Source organism: Rattus norvegicus, chromosome 15 (genome assembly GCF_021556685.1).
Source record: "Rattus norvegicus strain SHRSP/BbbUtx chromosome 15, alternate assembly SHRSP_T2T, whole genome shotgun sequence".
Lineage (NCBI taxonomy): Eukaryota > Metazoa > Chordata > Mammalia > Rodentia > Muridae > Rattus > Rattus norvegicus.
Genome location: NC_141548.1, coordinates 34,534,944 through 34,552,526, shown reverse-complemented (window position 1 = coordinate 34,552,526; position 17,583 = coordinate 34,534,944). Strand labels below are relative to the sequence as shown.

General features: G+C 40.4%; 1 protein-coding gene across 1 annotated transcript in view; it reads right to left on the bottom strand.

Annotated features, from left to right (window-relative positions):
• The window catches only part of Mphosph8 (M-phase phosphoprotein 8), a 27,870-nt gene extending 10,287 nt beyond the window's left edge, over positions 1-17,583 (bottom strand). The window contains exons 1-7 of the mRNA NM_001017375.2: positions 17,301-17,583; positions 12,848-13,003; positions 9,501-10,331; positions 7,538-7,634; positions 5,430-5,681; positions 1,986-2,111; positions 1,826-1,914 (exon numbers count right to left, since the gene is read on the bottom strand). Coding sequence (NP_001017375.2) covers positions 1,826-1,914; positions 1,986-2,111; positions 5,430-5,681; positions 7,538-7,634; positions 9,501-10,331; positions 12,848-13,003; positions 17,301-17,513 — 1,764 coding nt within the window. The 5' untranslated portion in view covers positions 17,514-17,583. The remainder of the gene's footprint in view (positions 1-1,825; positions 1,915-1,985; positions 2,112-5,429; positions 5,682-7,537; positions 7,635-9,500; positions 10,332-12,847; positions 13,004-17,300) is intronic.

Genomic DNA, 17,583 nt, shown 5'->3' with positions numbered 1-17,583 from the left:
TTCAGGATTGTGTGGTAAGCATTTTTCTGACTGAGCCATATCCCCAGCCCTAGGATGTGTACAGCACGAGTGGGCATAGGTGGAGATCAGAGGACAAACCTTGTTAAACACAAGGTCACTTCTTTTGTTCTACTGTATACAGCAGGCTAGCTAGCCTACAAATCTCCGATTTTTCCGGTCTCCACTTCCTATTTTGCCCTAGTAGCACTGGGATCGCAGATGCTAGCTACTGTGCTTGCCTTACGTGGATTCAAACTTTGGTCCTCATATTTCATGGCAAGGTTTTTATATACTAAGATATATCCCTAGCTCCTAGAATTTTAAAAATATAAAGGTTGCTGTCATGCATGGTGGTGAATTAACCACTTTAATCCCAACACTCAAGGCAGAGGCAAGTGGACCTCTCTGAATTCCAGGCCTGTGAGGAATACACAGTGAGTTCCTGTTTCAAAAAAAATAAGCATTACTATTAAATTTTACAACATCCATGTATAAGCAAGCAAGTATGATGGCTCATGCACTTAGAAGGCAGGGGCAGAAGAATTTCTGCAAGTTTGTATCCAATATGACCTACATAAGCATTGCATTTGAGGCCAGTCTGGGCTGGGGGCGGGGTAGCTCAGTGGTTCAGAACACTTGTCGCTCTTACAGGATTCAGTTCAATTCCCAGCACTCAGATGACAGCTCACAGGTAGCTAGAACTCCAATTCTGGAGGATCTAACTCCTCTCCTGATCTCTGCAAGTTCCTGCATGCACATGGTGCACATATATATATATATATATATATGTATATATATATGTATATATGTATATATATATGTATATATATGTATATATGTATATATATATGTATATATATATATATACACACTTAGGTAGACACTCATACACATTAAAATTAATTATCTGAACTAAAAAAATTAAAGGGGCTGGAGAGATGGTTCATCAGGTAAGTGTACTAGCTGCTTCCAGAGGTCTTAAGTTCAATTTCCAACACCTACATGGCAGCTCACAACTGGTTGTAGCTCCAAGATTTCAAAGTCTCACACAGACATACAACCAGGCAAAACACCAATGCATATAAAATAAAAATTAAAATTCATTTGAAAAAATAAAAAAGCATATAATAGCCACATAAAAACAGAAGTTCTTTTATACTACTTACCACTACAGCACAGGATAAATCCCCAGACATGGTTTGAGTGAGAAATGTCTCCCATATACTCAAGTATTTAAACACTGGTTTTCCAGTTGGTGGCACTGTCTAGAATGATTTAGAGGTGCAGCCTTGCTGGAGCAAGTACGACACTGGGGATAAGCTTTGAGACAGACAGATCCTTGCTCTACCTCAGACTGACTGCCTCTGCTTTGTTCTTTGTGTCTGAGGACATGACCTCTCAGACTCCTGCTCCTGCCATCACACTGTTGCTGCCCAGACTCTGTGCCAACATGAACTCCAATGCCGCTAGAAGGGTTTGTCCAAATCAGCTCTCCCTTCTTTAGGTGGCTTCTGGTCAGAGCGTTTTATTACAGCAACAGAACAGTAAATATTACTAAAGCAGTCACTCTGGAGGGCTGGAAGTTTAAGAACTCTAATGCACACTTAAAGTGACACAATCATGTATTACTTCTCTAAGAAAACAACTGAACTACCATACTGTGTCACAACCACTTTCCATGCTTCTTCTTTTTTTTTTTTTCTTTTTTTCGGAGTTGGGGACCGAACCCAGGGCCCTAGCAAGCGCTCTACCACTGAGCTAAATCCCCAACCACTTTCTATGCTTCTTTGAGAGATTTTTTTTTTTTCCCAAAAAAACATAGTACCTCTTGATCCAAGTTGTATTCTTCATTTGAGTTCAGTGCAACCTTCACAGCAATATAATCTCCATTTTTCACAGCATCCCTCAACAAATCTATAAGGAAAATTACATTAGTTTATAAATCGACATTTGTGGAAAAAGCAAATAATCTGCAAGTCACTTACTGCTGGGAATCCTATTTGCTGTGATAAAGGGCTCATCTTCCCCATCAAGATGCTTTTGAAAATCTTCTAATTTCATCCACTCCAACTGCAGGTCCATACCCAAACTCAAAATTGGTTGCTTGCCATCTGTAACACACAAAGACATCATTAACACACGACCTTATGGTGTACCTTAAAAAACAAAAACAAACAAACAAAAAAACCCCCACAAAACCCTAAGATTATTATTATTTTTTTTGGTTCTTTTTTTCGGAGCTGGGGACCGAACCCAGGGCCTTGCGCTTCCTAGGTAAGCGCTCTACCACTGAGCTAAATCCCCAGCCCCTAAACCCTAAGATTATTAAACTTGTCACATTTTAAACAAACTTTTATATATACTACATTTAGATTTTCTTTTTTTTTATTTTTCTCTTTTCAGAGCTGGGGACTGAACCCAGGGCCTTGCGCTAGGCAAGCGCTCTACCACTGAGCTAAATCCCCAACCCCTCTACATTTAGACTTTATTTAGTGGAGGGGAGAGGAGGGTGAGTCAGGGTTTCTTTGTGTAGTCTTGGCTGTCCTGGAACTTGATGTAGACCATGCTGGTCTCAAACTGCCTGCCTCTGCTTCCCATGTGCTGGGAGTAAAGGTGTGCATCGCCTAGGTTCAATTTTTTCTTTAAAAACAAAAGCAAAGCAAAACAAAACAAACAAACAAATAAAACAAACCACAACAGATTACAATCTAGTGCAGTCACCTTCCTTGTTCTGGCTAACCCACCCAACCCCTTCTCAGCTTAAACCTTAGCTCACAGTACTCCCTACCCTACCTTTCATAAGGCACATATTGGACTATGCCCTCTTGTATTGTCTATTTGAACTGCAGAACCACAGGATCCCACACAGCTCCTTTGAGCCTTCCCCTGGTTCCTCAGGCCCAAGTCCTCACCACTCCTAGCTGCTTCAACTGTCTTGCCTTCAGTTTTCCCACTTTCACTCCACCTGTGTCCCACTAACCTCCCTTAGTGCAGACCCAACAAAGGGCCTATCTCTAGCCCCTAGCTTCTGCACGTGTCCTGTGATAAACTCCCAAAAGACCTCTCATTATGAAAAAGACCTGTGACCTTTATCTTCTTGAGCCTGTGTGACCTCATCCGGTACATTTTCTAGTTTATTTACATGCAAATTTCATTTTCCTTTACAGCTAAGTCCACGTACCACATTTTCATTATCTCGTCATCACTAATAAACATCCAGGTTGATTACATTTCCTAGCTGTTATGAGCTGAGAGGCAATGAACAAAGAAGTGCAAATATCTCTGTAGTAAGATATAAAGTTCTTTGGGTATAATATGCCCACTTTTTTTTGTTTTTGTTTTTTAAAGAAATCTCCAGATTGATAAGTATGCTTTTAACACAGGTCAGTATGTAACTCAATCTTTTCTTTCTCTGCTTAAATTTAAAATTTCTTGGGCAAATATAAATATATAATTGTTAAATATAGATTTGGGTGGGAGCAGTGTTTTATAAGAGTGACTTTGACCTTAGGATCTTCCTGCTTCCATCTCCTAAGTGCTGGAATTTCACATATGTGCCTCCATACTCATATGGCACAGGGAGCTGGAACTCCAGGCTCCGAGCAAGCTGTGCAAGCACTCTACCAACTTGAGCTACGTCCCAAGGCTCTGCTAAGTCTTTCTGTCTTCTCTTTAGAAACACATTGCTATAACTATTTACATTAAGTCATTATGTATAAACTAGTCTGCATGCAAATACAAACCGTTGTTTATGATGCTTCCCTTATTGACAGAAGCCAAATGCTCCAATAGGGCAACAAAGCGTCATCGTATGTCTAACAACATTCTACTCCTACAGCTAATGGCCTTTAAAGATTTTAATCGGTTCTTTACAGTGCTGAGTATCAAACCCAGGTCTTCATAGAAGCTAGGCATCAGATGTTTAGTTACTTCCAAAAAATATTTTTACAAGTTTCTCCATTAAGATCTTATGTCATATCTTAACATATTTTTTAGCAATCTTTTAAGTATTACATGCTGCTTAACAGTTACAGGAATGGTGATACAATTGGAAGGCTGTGGTAGGTTTAGGAATCTGAAGGAAGTCTAGGTTACACAAGACCCTACCTCAAGACAAAAACAATCCTTTTACAAGTCTACTATGCAAAACTGGATCTGGAGATGAGGTTTTCTAAAACATATAGTGTTATATATTCTGTATTTTTTTTAAATCTCGATACCAGGCTGGAGAGATGGCTCAATGATTAAGAGTACTTGCTCCTCTTGCAAGGGGTATAGGATCAGGGTTCATTTTTAGTTCCTACATGGTGGCTTACTACCATCAGTAACTCTAGTTTCAGGGGATCCAATGCCCTCTTTTGACCTCTTTGGGCATCAGGTGCACGCACGCACGCACGCACACACGCAAGTACACACAGAAACATGAGGGAGAGGAGAGACGGGGGGCGGGGGGGAAGGAAGCTATGGGGAGGGAGGAGGGAGAAGAGAGAAAGAGGGGGAGGGGAGAAAAAGAGGAGAGAAGTATAATACTATTACAATAAATCAACTTGGGAGACAAGACAGGAGGATTTCTCTAAGCTGGGGGTTCAGACACATCTACACAGTATTTCCAGACCAACAAAGGCTATGAAGTGAGACTACGTCTCAACAAAATAAAAAAAATGTACTTATAGAAACATATTTTAAACTATTCCTTCAGAGTCATAGATTAAATAAGTTCATATAGGATCAAGCTATCTCATTTATATTTATATACAGGTACACCTTTAAATCTCCTCTTGCCATAGCTTTTGTATTTTGTATTCTACACAAGATCCTTCCTTTCTTAAAATTTTCCCTAACATTTACAATATAGTCTCATACATAGCAGGGAGTGATGGCACACACTTACCGTCCCCAATCCCTAACATGTAGAGCCAGGAGGATCCTGAACTCCCTATGTGGCTGAGGATGACCTTCAAGTCTCAGCCCTCTTGCCACTACCTGAAGAATAGTGTCACCCACCATGTACAGTTTTTACCATCACTATGGAATGAAAGCTCAAGATAAAAGATTGAACTGGGCTGGGTGGTGGTGGTGACACATGCCTTTAATCCCAGCACTCAGGATGCAGAGGCAGGAGGATCTCTATGAGATTGAGGCTAGCCTGGTCTACAGAGTGAGTTCCAGGGCAGAGAAAAAAATCTTGTCTTGAAAAACAAACACAAACAAACAAACAAACAAACAAGTTAAGATGGAAAGTAGAAATCTTTATAAGTGTATTATAAGAACTTAGAAAATATTTGATGCATTTAGATGTCAAAGAATGACTTGAGTCTTCGATATTAAAAGTTACTTATTAGATCCGAATAGAACATTATATTCTGAGAGAAAAAAAGACAATATGGGGCATTCCGAAATCCTATGAGAACAATGCCAAGCAAACTTACCAGAACTCTCATCTGTTTGGCATACACTGTCTGAAACTTCCTGATCCCCTTCTGCAGCAATGTATGCCCAAGTGTCAGTCTCATCTCTAGTGTTTCTCTCTTCTCTAAGTGAACACTTGTCTTTGGTTTTGTTATCATGTGTAATTTTATAATCCAGTGAGATTTCTTCTCTTTTTGAATTATTTTCAAGATCATTTTTTTCTTCTGCTGTTTTTTTAAATAAATCAAATGCATTTCTGATTTCCTTAAATGCTAGTGTAAAAAATTAAAGTCAATAGTTAACTATAAGTTACAAATTTATGTTACAATCAAAAGAAAATCTGTACTCATATTGAATAAGTATTTTTTGTAGTTTTAATACTACTTACCTTGGTTATGAAGCAATTTAAATGTACTATCGAAGTCATTTTAACTAGTCTTTTTAGCTGCTCAGTATCCAGAAAGCTGTGACAAAGAAGTATTCATATCTACTTGAGTTAACTTTTGCTTCCTTCCTGTATTTTTTGGGGATGGGACAATTGATTTCCCTGTGTATGCTGGACACACTCTACCAGACCAGGTCCCTCATCCTGTATGCCAATTTCCAATGCATGTTTTTCTTAAATTGAACTACTGTTTATTTCATGTTTGTTGAGTAATGGTTTCCAATATCCCTGCTGGTAAAAACCTATGTAACCAGCACTTACAAAAGTTCTTCCAAATTCTCTAGTGCTTTACATATTTTTCCTACTCCCTCACTCCAGCTTTTTGGTGCTCAAGATAAAACCTAGGTAGAACCTTATATGGTAAGCATGCATGCCACCATAGTTAAAAACTGGTAGAATTTTGTTGCTTTATCAGGTGTGTGGGTGGTGCTTTTACACCACACTCTTTTCCCACTCAGCACCAGAAACAACTTCTGCACAAGCTCTAGTGTGCCTGTCCAAAGGTAAGGTGTGACAGGATCAGAGGCTCCCTCTTTCCTTCAGTACTCCTTTGTCACAATCTCAGAAGAGCAGTTCAGAATCAGCAGTGTTCACCCTGGAATGGCTTGCCCAGATATTAATTTGAGAGTATTTTGAATCTGCAACAAATCTCTGAAATGTAGTAAGTGCTTCTTGTATTGTTCAATAGGTGCAGTTCTTATAGTACTTTCTGTATGAGCCACTGAGACAGGCATTACTACTGCCATGTCTGAGTCTACACCTAAAATAAAATCTACTTTTACAACTGAAGATGCAACTGAGCGTTCGCTTAGCATGAACAAGACCCTAAGTTCCACCTCCAACAGGGTGAGGAGAAGAAGTATTAAAAATGTGTGTGGCTGGCCAGGTATGGTAGTACACCTCTTTAATCCCAGAGGCAAAGGCAGGAAAAGTAGGACTCTGGGAGTTTGAGGCCAGCCTTGAAAAAACAAAACAACAAAACTCTTGAAGTCAGGAAAGCTGAAGAAATGGCATAACATGTAAGAAGGCTTGTGCAATTATGAGACCTGAGTTCAAATCCCCCAAATAAAAAGCTAGACATGTTAAGTACCCAAAACTCTAAAACTATGTGGGTGTGGACAAGTGGATTGCTGCCAGCACACCTTCAGACACAGTGGGTAAGGTAGAGAGTGACAGAGCAGTGAATCCCATGTCCTCCTTGGGCCTTCTGAGTGCACTGCGCAAAGGCACACCCACATCTGCCTATACCACATATATGCATTAAAACACAAGAGAACTCTGAAATGCTCTAAAATTAAACCTGAGCCAGTATGAAGCTATAAGTAGAAAATTTTACTCTTAATGTCATTTAATAAGATACAAAAACACTGGACCATTAAAAAGTTATATTACATAAAGACTGCATATTATGTACATATAAAACAAAATTTGGATTTAAACTTGGGCCCATTCCTAAGAAATTTCATTATGTGTACATATAAATATCACTGAACAAGGAAGAGGAATCAGAAACATTTTTGGTCCCAAATATTTCAGAGTAGAGACACTCAACCTTTATAACAAATCAGGTATACATATGCACACACATATATATTCCCAGGTATACACTAATACACATGAAATCAATTAATAATTTTTGAGCAATGGCAATGAACACGGAACTATTTTAATTTTTATACTTACACTTTAATCCCTTTGGCTCTTTTCTGGCTTTTTCTTCTTTGTCGAAATCATACCTTTTCTGGTATTTTTCTTTGGGTTCATTTTTTCTCTCTTTCTCCTAAAGAATAATAAATACAAAACCAAAAATAAAAGATAAAGAGCTGGTACTGTAATATAAGCAAACCAAAGCATTCTGCACGTGCCTGAACGCACAGCTGCCGGTTATCCAACATTTCTCCTGGTGCTCCCTCGATCAAGATCATCTTTCAGATGTCCTAAGCCATACAAACAAAACTCAAAATTCAATACTTGTCTCTCCATTCTTCTAAAAATCTATTACTTAATATGTTTGAGTATACATTTACACGACAGTGTAAACCTTTAATCCTAGCAATAGGGTGGCAGGGACAGATCTACATAAATTCAAGACCAGCTCAGTCATGCAGTGCAACCTCAATCTCCTCAAATAAAGCAAAACAAAAAGTCTCGCAATTCACTACAGTAGGGATGGAAACGTCAACGTGAAATATTCTTCTGTACAATAAAAACTAAACTGCTACAAAATTAAACTCTTTTAAAACTATCTTGGGGCTGCAGTGATGACTCAGACGTGAAGAGCACATGGTGCTCCTATAAAGAACCTGGGTTCAGTTCCCAGCACTCAAATGAATAATTCCAATTCCAGGGGATTTGATACCTTTTTCTGGACTCTCCAGGCACCAGGCATACATACATATATGCAAATAAAACATTCCTACCAGTAAATCTATAAGTCTTTGTGTGTATGTTTAATTTTTTTTTTCTTTTTTTTTTTTCCGGAGCTGGGGACCGAACTCAGGGCCTTGCGCTTGCTAGGCAAGTGCTCTACCACTGAGCTAAATCCCCAGCCCCGTATGTTTAATTTTTAAGACAGGGTTTCCCTAGAGTAGCCCTGGCTATCCTGGAACTCACTCTACAGACCAGGATAGCCTTGAACTCAGAGATGCACCAACCTCTGCCTCCTGAGCGCTGGATTAAAGGTGGGTACCTCCACCAGGTACTACCATGGCCAAGCTACACAAATAAATCTTACAAAAAAAAAAGGTGAAAGCATATAACCCCAACTCCCAATACCCAGTAGGGAGGAGCCAGAGGATCAGCTCAAGGCTAGCCTGGGCTACAGTGTAAGACATTTTGATAGAGAGGGACAGGGAGGAAGTATGAAAAAACAAGATCAAGCTAGTCAATATTTTAACATGAAAGGGGAAAGGAGTCATTAAGTTCCACCCCTAACTGAGGAGCTTTGGAGCTGATTATTGGATGGTTTCTAGAAGGTTTTCCTTAAGTGGGTTTGTAGCTCCTGGTAAATCTACCATGTACCGGTAGATGGCCCCACTCAGGAGGAGTATATGGACAAATTGGACATGATGAAGCTTAAAAAAAAAAAAAGACCACAAGCTGGGTGAAAGAGAAGTAAAAGTGGATCTGGAAGAAGTTAGGGAAAGAGTGGAGGGAAATAAGATCAAGATGCATTGTATCAAAATCTCAGTATTTTTAAAACAGAGAACATACACACCCCAAATGAAAATTTACTAAGTTGATGAAGCTGAGAGGCATGACTATAAAATGCTGCACAAATCTACAAAATTTCTGACTTTTGTTGACAAATTTAACTCTACGGGCTACTTTTGTCTTGTTTGGTAAAAGACAAGGCACAAAAAGGTAAACTTGGGGTGTTGGGGATTTAGCTCAGTGGTAGAGCACTTGCCTAGCAAGCGCAAGGCTCTGGGTTCGGTCCCCAGCTCTGAAAAAAAAAAAGGTAAACTTGGGGTTCCAGTGCTTAATATTTGAGCACAGGCAGCTGCCCTCAGTGCTACCATATACACTAACTACCGGAGTCACACTTATTCTAGTTTGACTCATTCCTCGTCAGAGCTCCTGACCATACAACACAGTAATCTGTACCGGCCGTTTTTGTTCTCTACACATTCTCTATCATCCTTACCTCTTCTGCCAAGTCAGAGGACTTTAGGCCCTTCTCTTCCCCACTCAGTCTCAAACTTTTCATGGTTTGGGCAAACACAGGTGATGGTAACTTACTTAACTCTGGGTTACTTCTGCCTTTGTCTTGATTTCTTTGCTTTTTGGGTATCATTTTTCTTTCTAAAAAGTTATTTGTGTTTTCAAGCTTCTTGATCTCTTTTGGTTCCTCAAACTTCCTTGGCTGTTTCTTCTTCCTTCTAACTCGGGTACCAGCCTCTTCAATACTTATAAGGTCATCCAGATGTTTCTCAAAAATGCTCTCTTGCACTGTATCCTGTCCTGTCTTATCCTTTGCAGTTCTTACATTTTGTTTCTCTTTGTTGTCGGAAAGAAAGTCTTCACTCTCATCCTCTAGAGTGAAGGAATCATTAGGTGACTCGGACTCCAGGGGAGAGTCTATATATCTTTCTTTCTTTGTTTTTCGGTTGTCTTTGACATCTTCTCTTATTTTAATCTTTAAATCTCTTATGTCAGCCCTTTTAGTTTTCTTGGTTTCCTTTATTTCATCCTTTTTGGGTTTTTTGGAGTCCTTTAATTCTTCTTTGACTTCCAAAATTCTTTTCTTTGTCTTTACATCAAAACCTAAAATTTCAGAGGTGCTCTCCAGCTCTGTCTTGAACTTATCTTTTAGTTTTCCCATCTTTGCCCTTTTCTTCCTCAGATCATCTGGACTTTTATCTTCTTTGTACTTTATTTTTTTCTTTTTCTTCCTTGGTGACGTATCTTCTTTTGTGTCACCTTGCTGGTCGATATCACTGTCTGCCTCAAATATGTCATTGTTTAAAGATAGTTTCTATAAAATAAAGTTAAAATAAGGTTAAAACACTAACATATGTTCAAGGGTTTTGAGAGGCAGTACTGATGAAATCTAATGGAAACATTTTTGGCAAAATTGACTTTTTTTTTTTTGGTTCTTTTTTTCGGAGCTGGGGACCGAACCCAGGGCCTTGCGCTTCCTAGGCAAGCGCTCTACCACTGAGCTAAATCCCCAACCCCGCAAAATTGACTTCTTTAACTACCTCAATTAATTACTTCAATTTAACATGTGTATTACTTTTATTTCTGACCTAGAAGATTGAGGTGATGAATGTCCATTTAAAAAGGAGACACAAGGGCTGGAGAGATGGCTCAGTGGTTAAGAGCACCTGACTGCTCTTCCAGAGGTCATGAGTTCAATTCCCAGCAACCACATGGTGGCTCACAACTATCTGTAAAGAGATTCCCTCTTCTGGTGTATCTGAAGACAGCTACAGTGTACTTATATATAATAAATGAATAAATCTTTAAAAAAAAAAAAAAGGAGACACAAAGAACAAAAATGTCAGTGCTTTCAGTGGTATCAAACTGAAACATCAAACTGAGTTAAAAAGTTAAGTCTCATGTATAAATGGGCTGTAATTGAATATTTAAATTTTTTTTTTATGTGTAAGCATGCACTGATGACCAACTGAGGAATTTTGTTTCTTTCACCATCAAGTGATGATGTCTGAGAATTAAACCCAGCTCATCAGGTATAAAAGCAAGCACCTTTAACTGCTCAGCTATCTTGTCAGCCCTTCTAGAATGTTCTTAAACTTATTTAAGTTATATGGAACAAGCACACTAACATAGACATCTTACATATTTGGCTGATCTGTATTGTATAATCTTAAATAGTTCCTACTGAAATGTTTTCCTACTCTAAAAAGAAGCTCAAGAAGAAGATATTTAACCAGGTATGGCAATACATGCCTTTTGCATGCCCTTAATCCCAGGACTCAGAGGCAGAGACAAGGGTTCTCTGAGTTCAGCCTGATCTACAAAGCAAGTTTCAGGACAGCCAGGATTACACAAAAACCATGCCTCAGGAAAAAAAAAAAGATATTTATATAAACAACAAAAAACTTGAGCATACTAATTTTATTACTCATTTTCCAAAACTGGCTTATACAAATAAATTAACAGAAAGGATGAACAAATGTCACCAAGATTGAAATGGTAAGGGAATGTGGTGGCACTGCTGAGTAATTCTAAAGAAAAATCTTTTGAACCTCTGTGAACTTTCATATAATAAAGCAATGACAAGAGCACAACAGATGCCCACACACATCTGCCACAACCTGAAGTGGTTGGACTTGAAGATTTAGCTCTGTGGTAAAATGTCAGCTTAATATACAACACTGCCAAAACATATAACAAAATGAGGAAGGGAGGATAAAAACTAGTTTTGCTAGGTGTAGTGGTTTGAGTATGCCTAGCCTAGGGAGTGAATGGCACTATTTGGAGCTGTGGCCTTATTGGAGTAGGTATGGGTAGTAGTAGTAGTCACTGTGGGTATGGGCTTTAAGACCCTCATCCTAACTGCCTAGAAGTGAGTCTCCTCACAGCAGCCTTCAGATGAAGATGTAGAACTCTCAACTGTGCCTGCACTATGCCTGCCTAGATGTTGATGATAATGGACTGAACCTCTGAATCTGTAAGTTAGTCCTAATTAAATGTTGTCCTTTATAAGACTTGACTTGGTCATGGTATCTGTTCACAGCAGTTAAACCCTGACTAATATACTAGGTATGCTACCCGTAATTCCAACACTCAGGAGGCAAAGGCAGGAGAATCATAGGTTCAAGGCTAGCTTGATCTACACGGTTCCAGATTAACCAGCTAGTCTGCTACACTTCTAGCCCAGCCTGGGCTACCTTATGAGACTTTGGGTCAAGAAAGAGTTATTTAACTAGCAGAAAGGTCAAATAAAGTCATGTTAATAACACAAATTAAATATGAATCTATGTGTTATAATCTAACAATACTGTGAACTAGAAAAAATAACTACAGCAATGTTCTCCACATATAAAGAATTGTTGCTCATATCAATGGTGGTGGATCTTAGAGAAGTGAAGCCTAATAAGAAATTCTTAGTTCATTTGTGATGACTTCAAAGAAGATTGGGGACCCTGGTTTCTTTTGTGCCTCCTGGCTTGTGAAAACAAGGAGCTCACAGCTCCCTGGTGCTTCTTATTAGAGGCATCAGAGGTAGACTAACACCTTAGAACTATAAGATGAAATTAAAACATGCCTTTAGATTACGTTAGGTATTTCATTACAATGTAAACTGACTAACAACATGCAAACTATACTTGTCTGCCAAACAGAACCATAGGTTGGAAAAGAAGAGTTGAATAAAATCACCAGAAGCAGTGAGAACAAACAGCAAAATGGAATTCATAAAAGAACTACTGGACACTGCATTTTTATAAATTTTTTATTATACATACTTTGTATAAATAAAATTATGAATATCAAACCAAAGAAGAATGAGATAAAACTTGATACCTGAATATCTTTCCTTACTGCTTTAGCTTTGTTCTCAGCAACTTTCTTCCTAAATTCAAGAAGAACTTCTTTACAGTCCTCCAGATGAACCTCAGGTTCCCAAGTGTCATCATCAGACGTATATCCTTTCCATCGAACCTTATAAAGATTCTTACCCTATAGCATAAATTAAAAACAAGCACATTACTGATTCGAATTTCAAACCCATTCAGCTGTGGAGCAAGAGAACTTGAAAACTGCATCAACACGAAGACTAACAGCAAATTCAGAGTATGCACATTCATCTTGGGGCACGGAGTGGGGCAAGGTACCATTAGCCTGTTTTGTTTTTAAAAGACTTGGGGTGCGGTCAGGCTTAGAGACAGGTAGAACTTGGGTGAGTTCAAGGCCAGCCTGGTCTACAGAGTTAGTTCCAGGACAACCAGGGATACACAGAAAATCCCTGTGTGGGAAGGCAAAAAAAAGGCAGCTGGGGGGGGTTGGGGATTTAGCTCAGCGGTAGAGTGCTTGCCTAGGAAGCGCAAGGCCCTGGGTTCAGTCCCCAGCTCTGAAAAAAAGAACCAAAAAAAAAAAAAAAAAAAAAGAACCAAAAAAAAAAAAAAGGCAGCTGGGGCCCACATCTTTGATCCCAGCACTTGGAAGGGGTGCAGGGCAGAAGCAGGTGGATCTCTAAGGATAACCAGGGCTACACAGAGAAACCTTGTCTTAAAAAAAAACCTCCCCCACAAAAAACAAACAAACAAACAAACAAACAAAAAAAAACAAGACTGATGTCTTGTTCTGATTATTAAGCAATGTGCACTCTTAAAATAGCAATGAAAAACTGGCAAGGCATTCAATGATTTTTAATAAACAGAGATTATTCTATCACACAAGCAACATTGTTTAGAATTTTTTCTTTGCCTTTTTTTTAAATTTCTGAGACATGTTTTTTCTCTGTGTAGCAACATGCCTGCGCGCTAGGATTAAAAGTGTGTACCAACACCACCTGAAGCAGTGGTACCCTTGTCCTTCTCTGACAATCTTATTCTCAGAGGTGAGATTTAAAAGGGGATGGAGAGCAGCACAAGGGCTGAGCAGGCAAAGGTGCTTCTGTGGTAAACGTGAGGTAAGAGACCCAGACACCACACAGACAGAGGGAACCAACAAAATGGCAGCGGGGTGGGGTGGGGGTAGGGGCTGCAGAGACCTATATAGCTTAACAGTTAAGAGCCCATGGGCTGGAGAGATGGCTCAGCGGTTAAGAGCACCCGACTGCTCTTCCAGAGGTCATGAGTTCAATTCCCAGCAACCACATGGTGGCTCACAACCATCTGTAAAGAGATCTGATGCCCTCTTCTGGTGTATCTGAAGACAGCTACAGTGTACTTATATATAATAAATGAATAAATAAAAAAAATTTAAAAAAAAAAAAAGAGCCTTTTTGGCTGCCAACACCAATAGGCAGCTCTCACTACTGGCTACAGTTTCAGGGGAGATCAACCTCTTCAGGTCTCCAAAGGCATCTAAAAACAAATAAATAATAAATCTTTAAAAAAATAAAATCAAGTGTGCTGCTGGGTATGGTGGTACACACCTACAATCCTTTGAGAAAAAGCAGAAAAAACAGTTACGGAGTCTGAGTCAAGCCTATGCTTCGTTGCAAATTTCAGGCAATCTTGGGCTATACTGTGAGAATTGTCTCAAAAATGGGGGGATTAAAAAAAAAGAGCACAGGTACCCACTGTTCTTGAAGAGAACCTGGACTGGGCCTGGTTTTGATTCCCAGTACCCACATGGAGGCTCACAGTGCCTGTAATTCCAGACCTAGGGGACCCAACACCCTTTACTGACTTCTCTAAGCCCAAGGTACACATGTGGTGCACATGCACATAAAATAAAAATCTAAAGAAAAAAATACACAGGCATATATAAAGTGGACACGTGGTTCAAACAATGCTTCATGAATGGTTCATGATATCCTTTACAAAATGCCATAAATTATCTAAATATCTACTTTCAACAGCTTAGTTAATCTTTACAATAGCCTATGACGCTATCACTTATTCTGTAATTGAAAACTGTAGATAGAATAAATAATTGGTCAAGAATCACAGAGGTAATTAGCAGCTCAGTTGAAACTCACAGGAGAGATCTGACTGTCCTATCTTCTAAATGCTGGTATTGAGGGAGTGTGCCACTCCACCAAGCTCAGCTTTTAAAAAAAAAAAGATATGGAGATCATGAATTTGAAAGTCAGCAAGGTGCGGTATATAGGAGGGTCTGGAGGGAGAAAAGGAAGTCAAAAGCTGGAGCAATCATTAAAGCTGCTTATTGGGGCTGGAGAGATGGCTCAGCGGTTAAGAGCACTGACTACTCTTCCAGAGGTCCTGAGTTCAATTCCCAGCAACCACATGGTGGCTCACAACCATCTGTAAAGAGATCCGATGCCCTCTTCTGGTGTATCTGAAGACAGCTACAGTGTACTTATACATAATAAATGAATAAATCTTTAAAAAAAAAAAAAGCTGCTTATTGATCTTATAGAAGGCCCTCGTTTGTTTTCCAGAATCCACTTCTAGCCATTCACAAGTGCCAGCTTGTGTGGGTATAGGTGTGCCACAGCTGCTGGTAGACCTTAGAGGACAAACTCAGTCTTGAACTTGCCTTTCACCATGAGATAGGGAGTCTGGTTATTCAACTGGACAAGAGGATAATATAGCAGGTAATTCTCCTGTCTCCATCTCCCACCCCTCTACAGGAACACCAAGTTTATAGACTGGCATTCAACTTTACATCAACTCTGGGGATTTGAATTCTGGCCCTACCTCTCTAGCTCCATAACGATAGTGAATTTCAATAATTTAACTCTCCCTTGACATGAAATGTTTCCTGTGTTAGTAACTGCAGGAAGGTCTCAGGCTCTATGCTAGCTTGGACTTCAGAGACCCGACCTCTTAGGTCTGCAGAGGGGAGCCTGGAGCTGCTGTCTCTGTGATTAGGAGCACTGGCTGCTCTTGCAGAAGATCTGGGATCCATTCCCAGCACCCATGTGGCAGCTCATAAGTATCTGTAATTTCAGTTCTAGGAGAACAAATGCCCTCTTCTCTGGGCACAAATGTAGTGCAGACAGACAGACATACAGGCTGAACAACTATACACATAAAAAATAGGCTACAATAGGGAGGCAGAGGCAGGAAGTTGTGAGTTTTAAGGCCAGCCTGGTCTACACAGAGAAACCCTGTGTCAAAAACAAAACAAAAGAGGAGTTCTCAGAGAAAAGCACCACTTTAAAGAAATCTCTACCAACAAGCCAACAGGGCACAGGGTAAACAGCAGTCCATTAACAAAAAGTTTGCCATTGGATTGAAAATTAACAGGTGAAAGTTGGCATATGGTAGGTAACAAATGACAGAAAATACAATAGAAACAAACCATCGTATAGGCATGATACCTATCTACAGCGCTTACCTTCTCCTTTCTCCAAACTCCCATTTCATTTACTCATTTAATAATCCCGGGGCTGGGGGACAGAGCTCTGCTGTAAACCTCTTGCCTAGCATGCCTGCAACCCTGGGTTCGAGTATCAGATAACGAATCTGCCCATGCTGTTACTGGACTAAGTGTCCGTGATTCAAGCATTAATATAAACCACATCCCCCGATTAAAAGAGCCCACAATCTAGAGCAGAAAAGACAAATGTAGAGATAAAAGACAAGGCCTTAAATAGAGGTCTCCACAGAGCTTAAGGACAGACGTGAAAGCACCTTTTTCTCAGGTAAGGGAAACGGGTGTGTGTGTGTGTGGTGTGTTAAAGGTATCACAAACAGATGGACCCCAAGACTTGGAATTTCCGCCGGGGACGACAATTGCAGTAAGGAGGATGTTAAGTGCCCGAGGATGATGTGTGAAGATTTTCCTTTCAAACTTAACTCTAAATCTCTGAGTTACAATCATAAAACAAGCAGAAAAGAAAGGGACACTGGGTTGGGAAACCTTTACCGTCCCGAGCACTCGGCGTGACTGGGGTTTAATTGTGAAGACGAATGAAAATTCCTGAATTTAAGTCAAGGAGCATTTTTTACTTCTAGAAAACATTGGGACAACGGTGTGGAGAAGGGACTATGACGACTCGTGGGATTTCCTCCAGTCCTTCCTAACGGAAAGCAGTAGCCCTAACCGTATACCCGAATACTGAAGGCCACAGAAGTCCCCCACCAGCTGCCTTGTATCCTACGACTCTCAACATTCCATGTCACTGCTTCGTCTCTTCTGCCAAAACACTTAGAACTACCCTAAGCATCCATCCTCCACAGACTGCGGTCAGGGTCCTCTCCAGGATGTCAGTCTGCGCTTACGGACCGGCACCATCCTTCTAGGCTGTTCCAGGCTGTTCCGCGTCCCACTCGGATTCACCCCCACCGCCCCCGCCCCTGCCCTCTGGCCGCGTCCTCGCCGCGCAGCCCCCACGTACTCCCTCGCACTTCATGTCCAGGATCCTCTCCACCTCGAAAACGTCCTCCCCATCCTCCTCGCTGTCCCCAACCGCCACCGTTCCCTTGGTGGCTGCGTCCTTCTCTTCGCCCGCTGCTCCACCTCCTTCCACCTCGGGAGATCGGCCAATGTTGTCCGGAACTGACATAACTAGCGCGGCCACACTCATGTTTTCCTCAGTAGCCGCCGCCATCACAAACGCTGTGCAAACCAACGCGAAAAACCGCCAGCGACGTACGGCGAGACAGCTCCGCGCGCTGGCC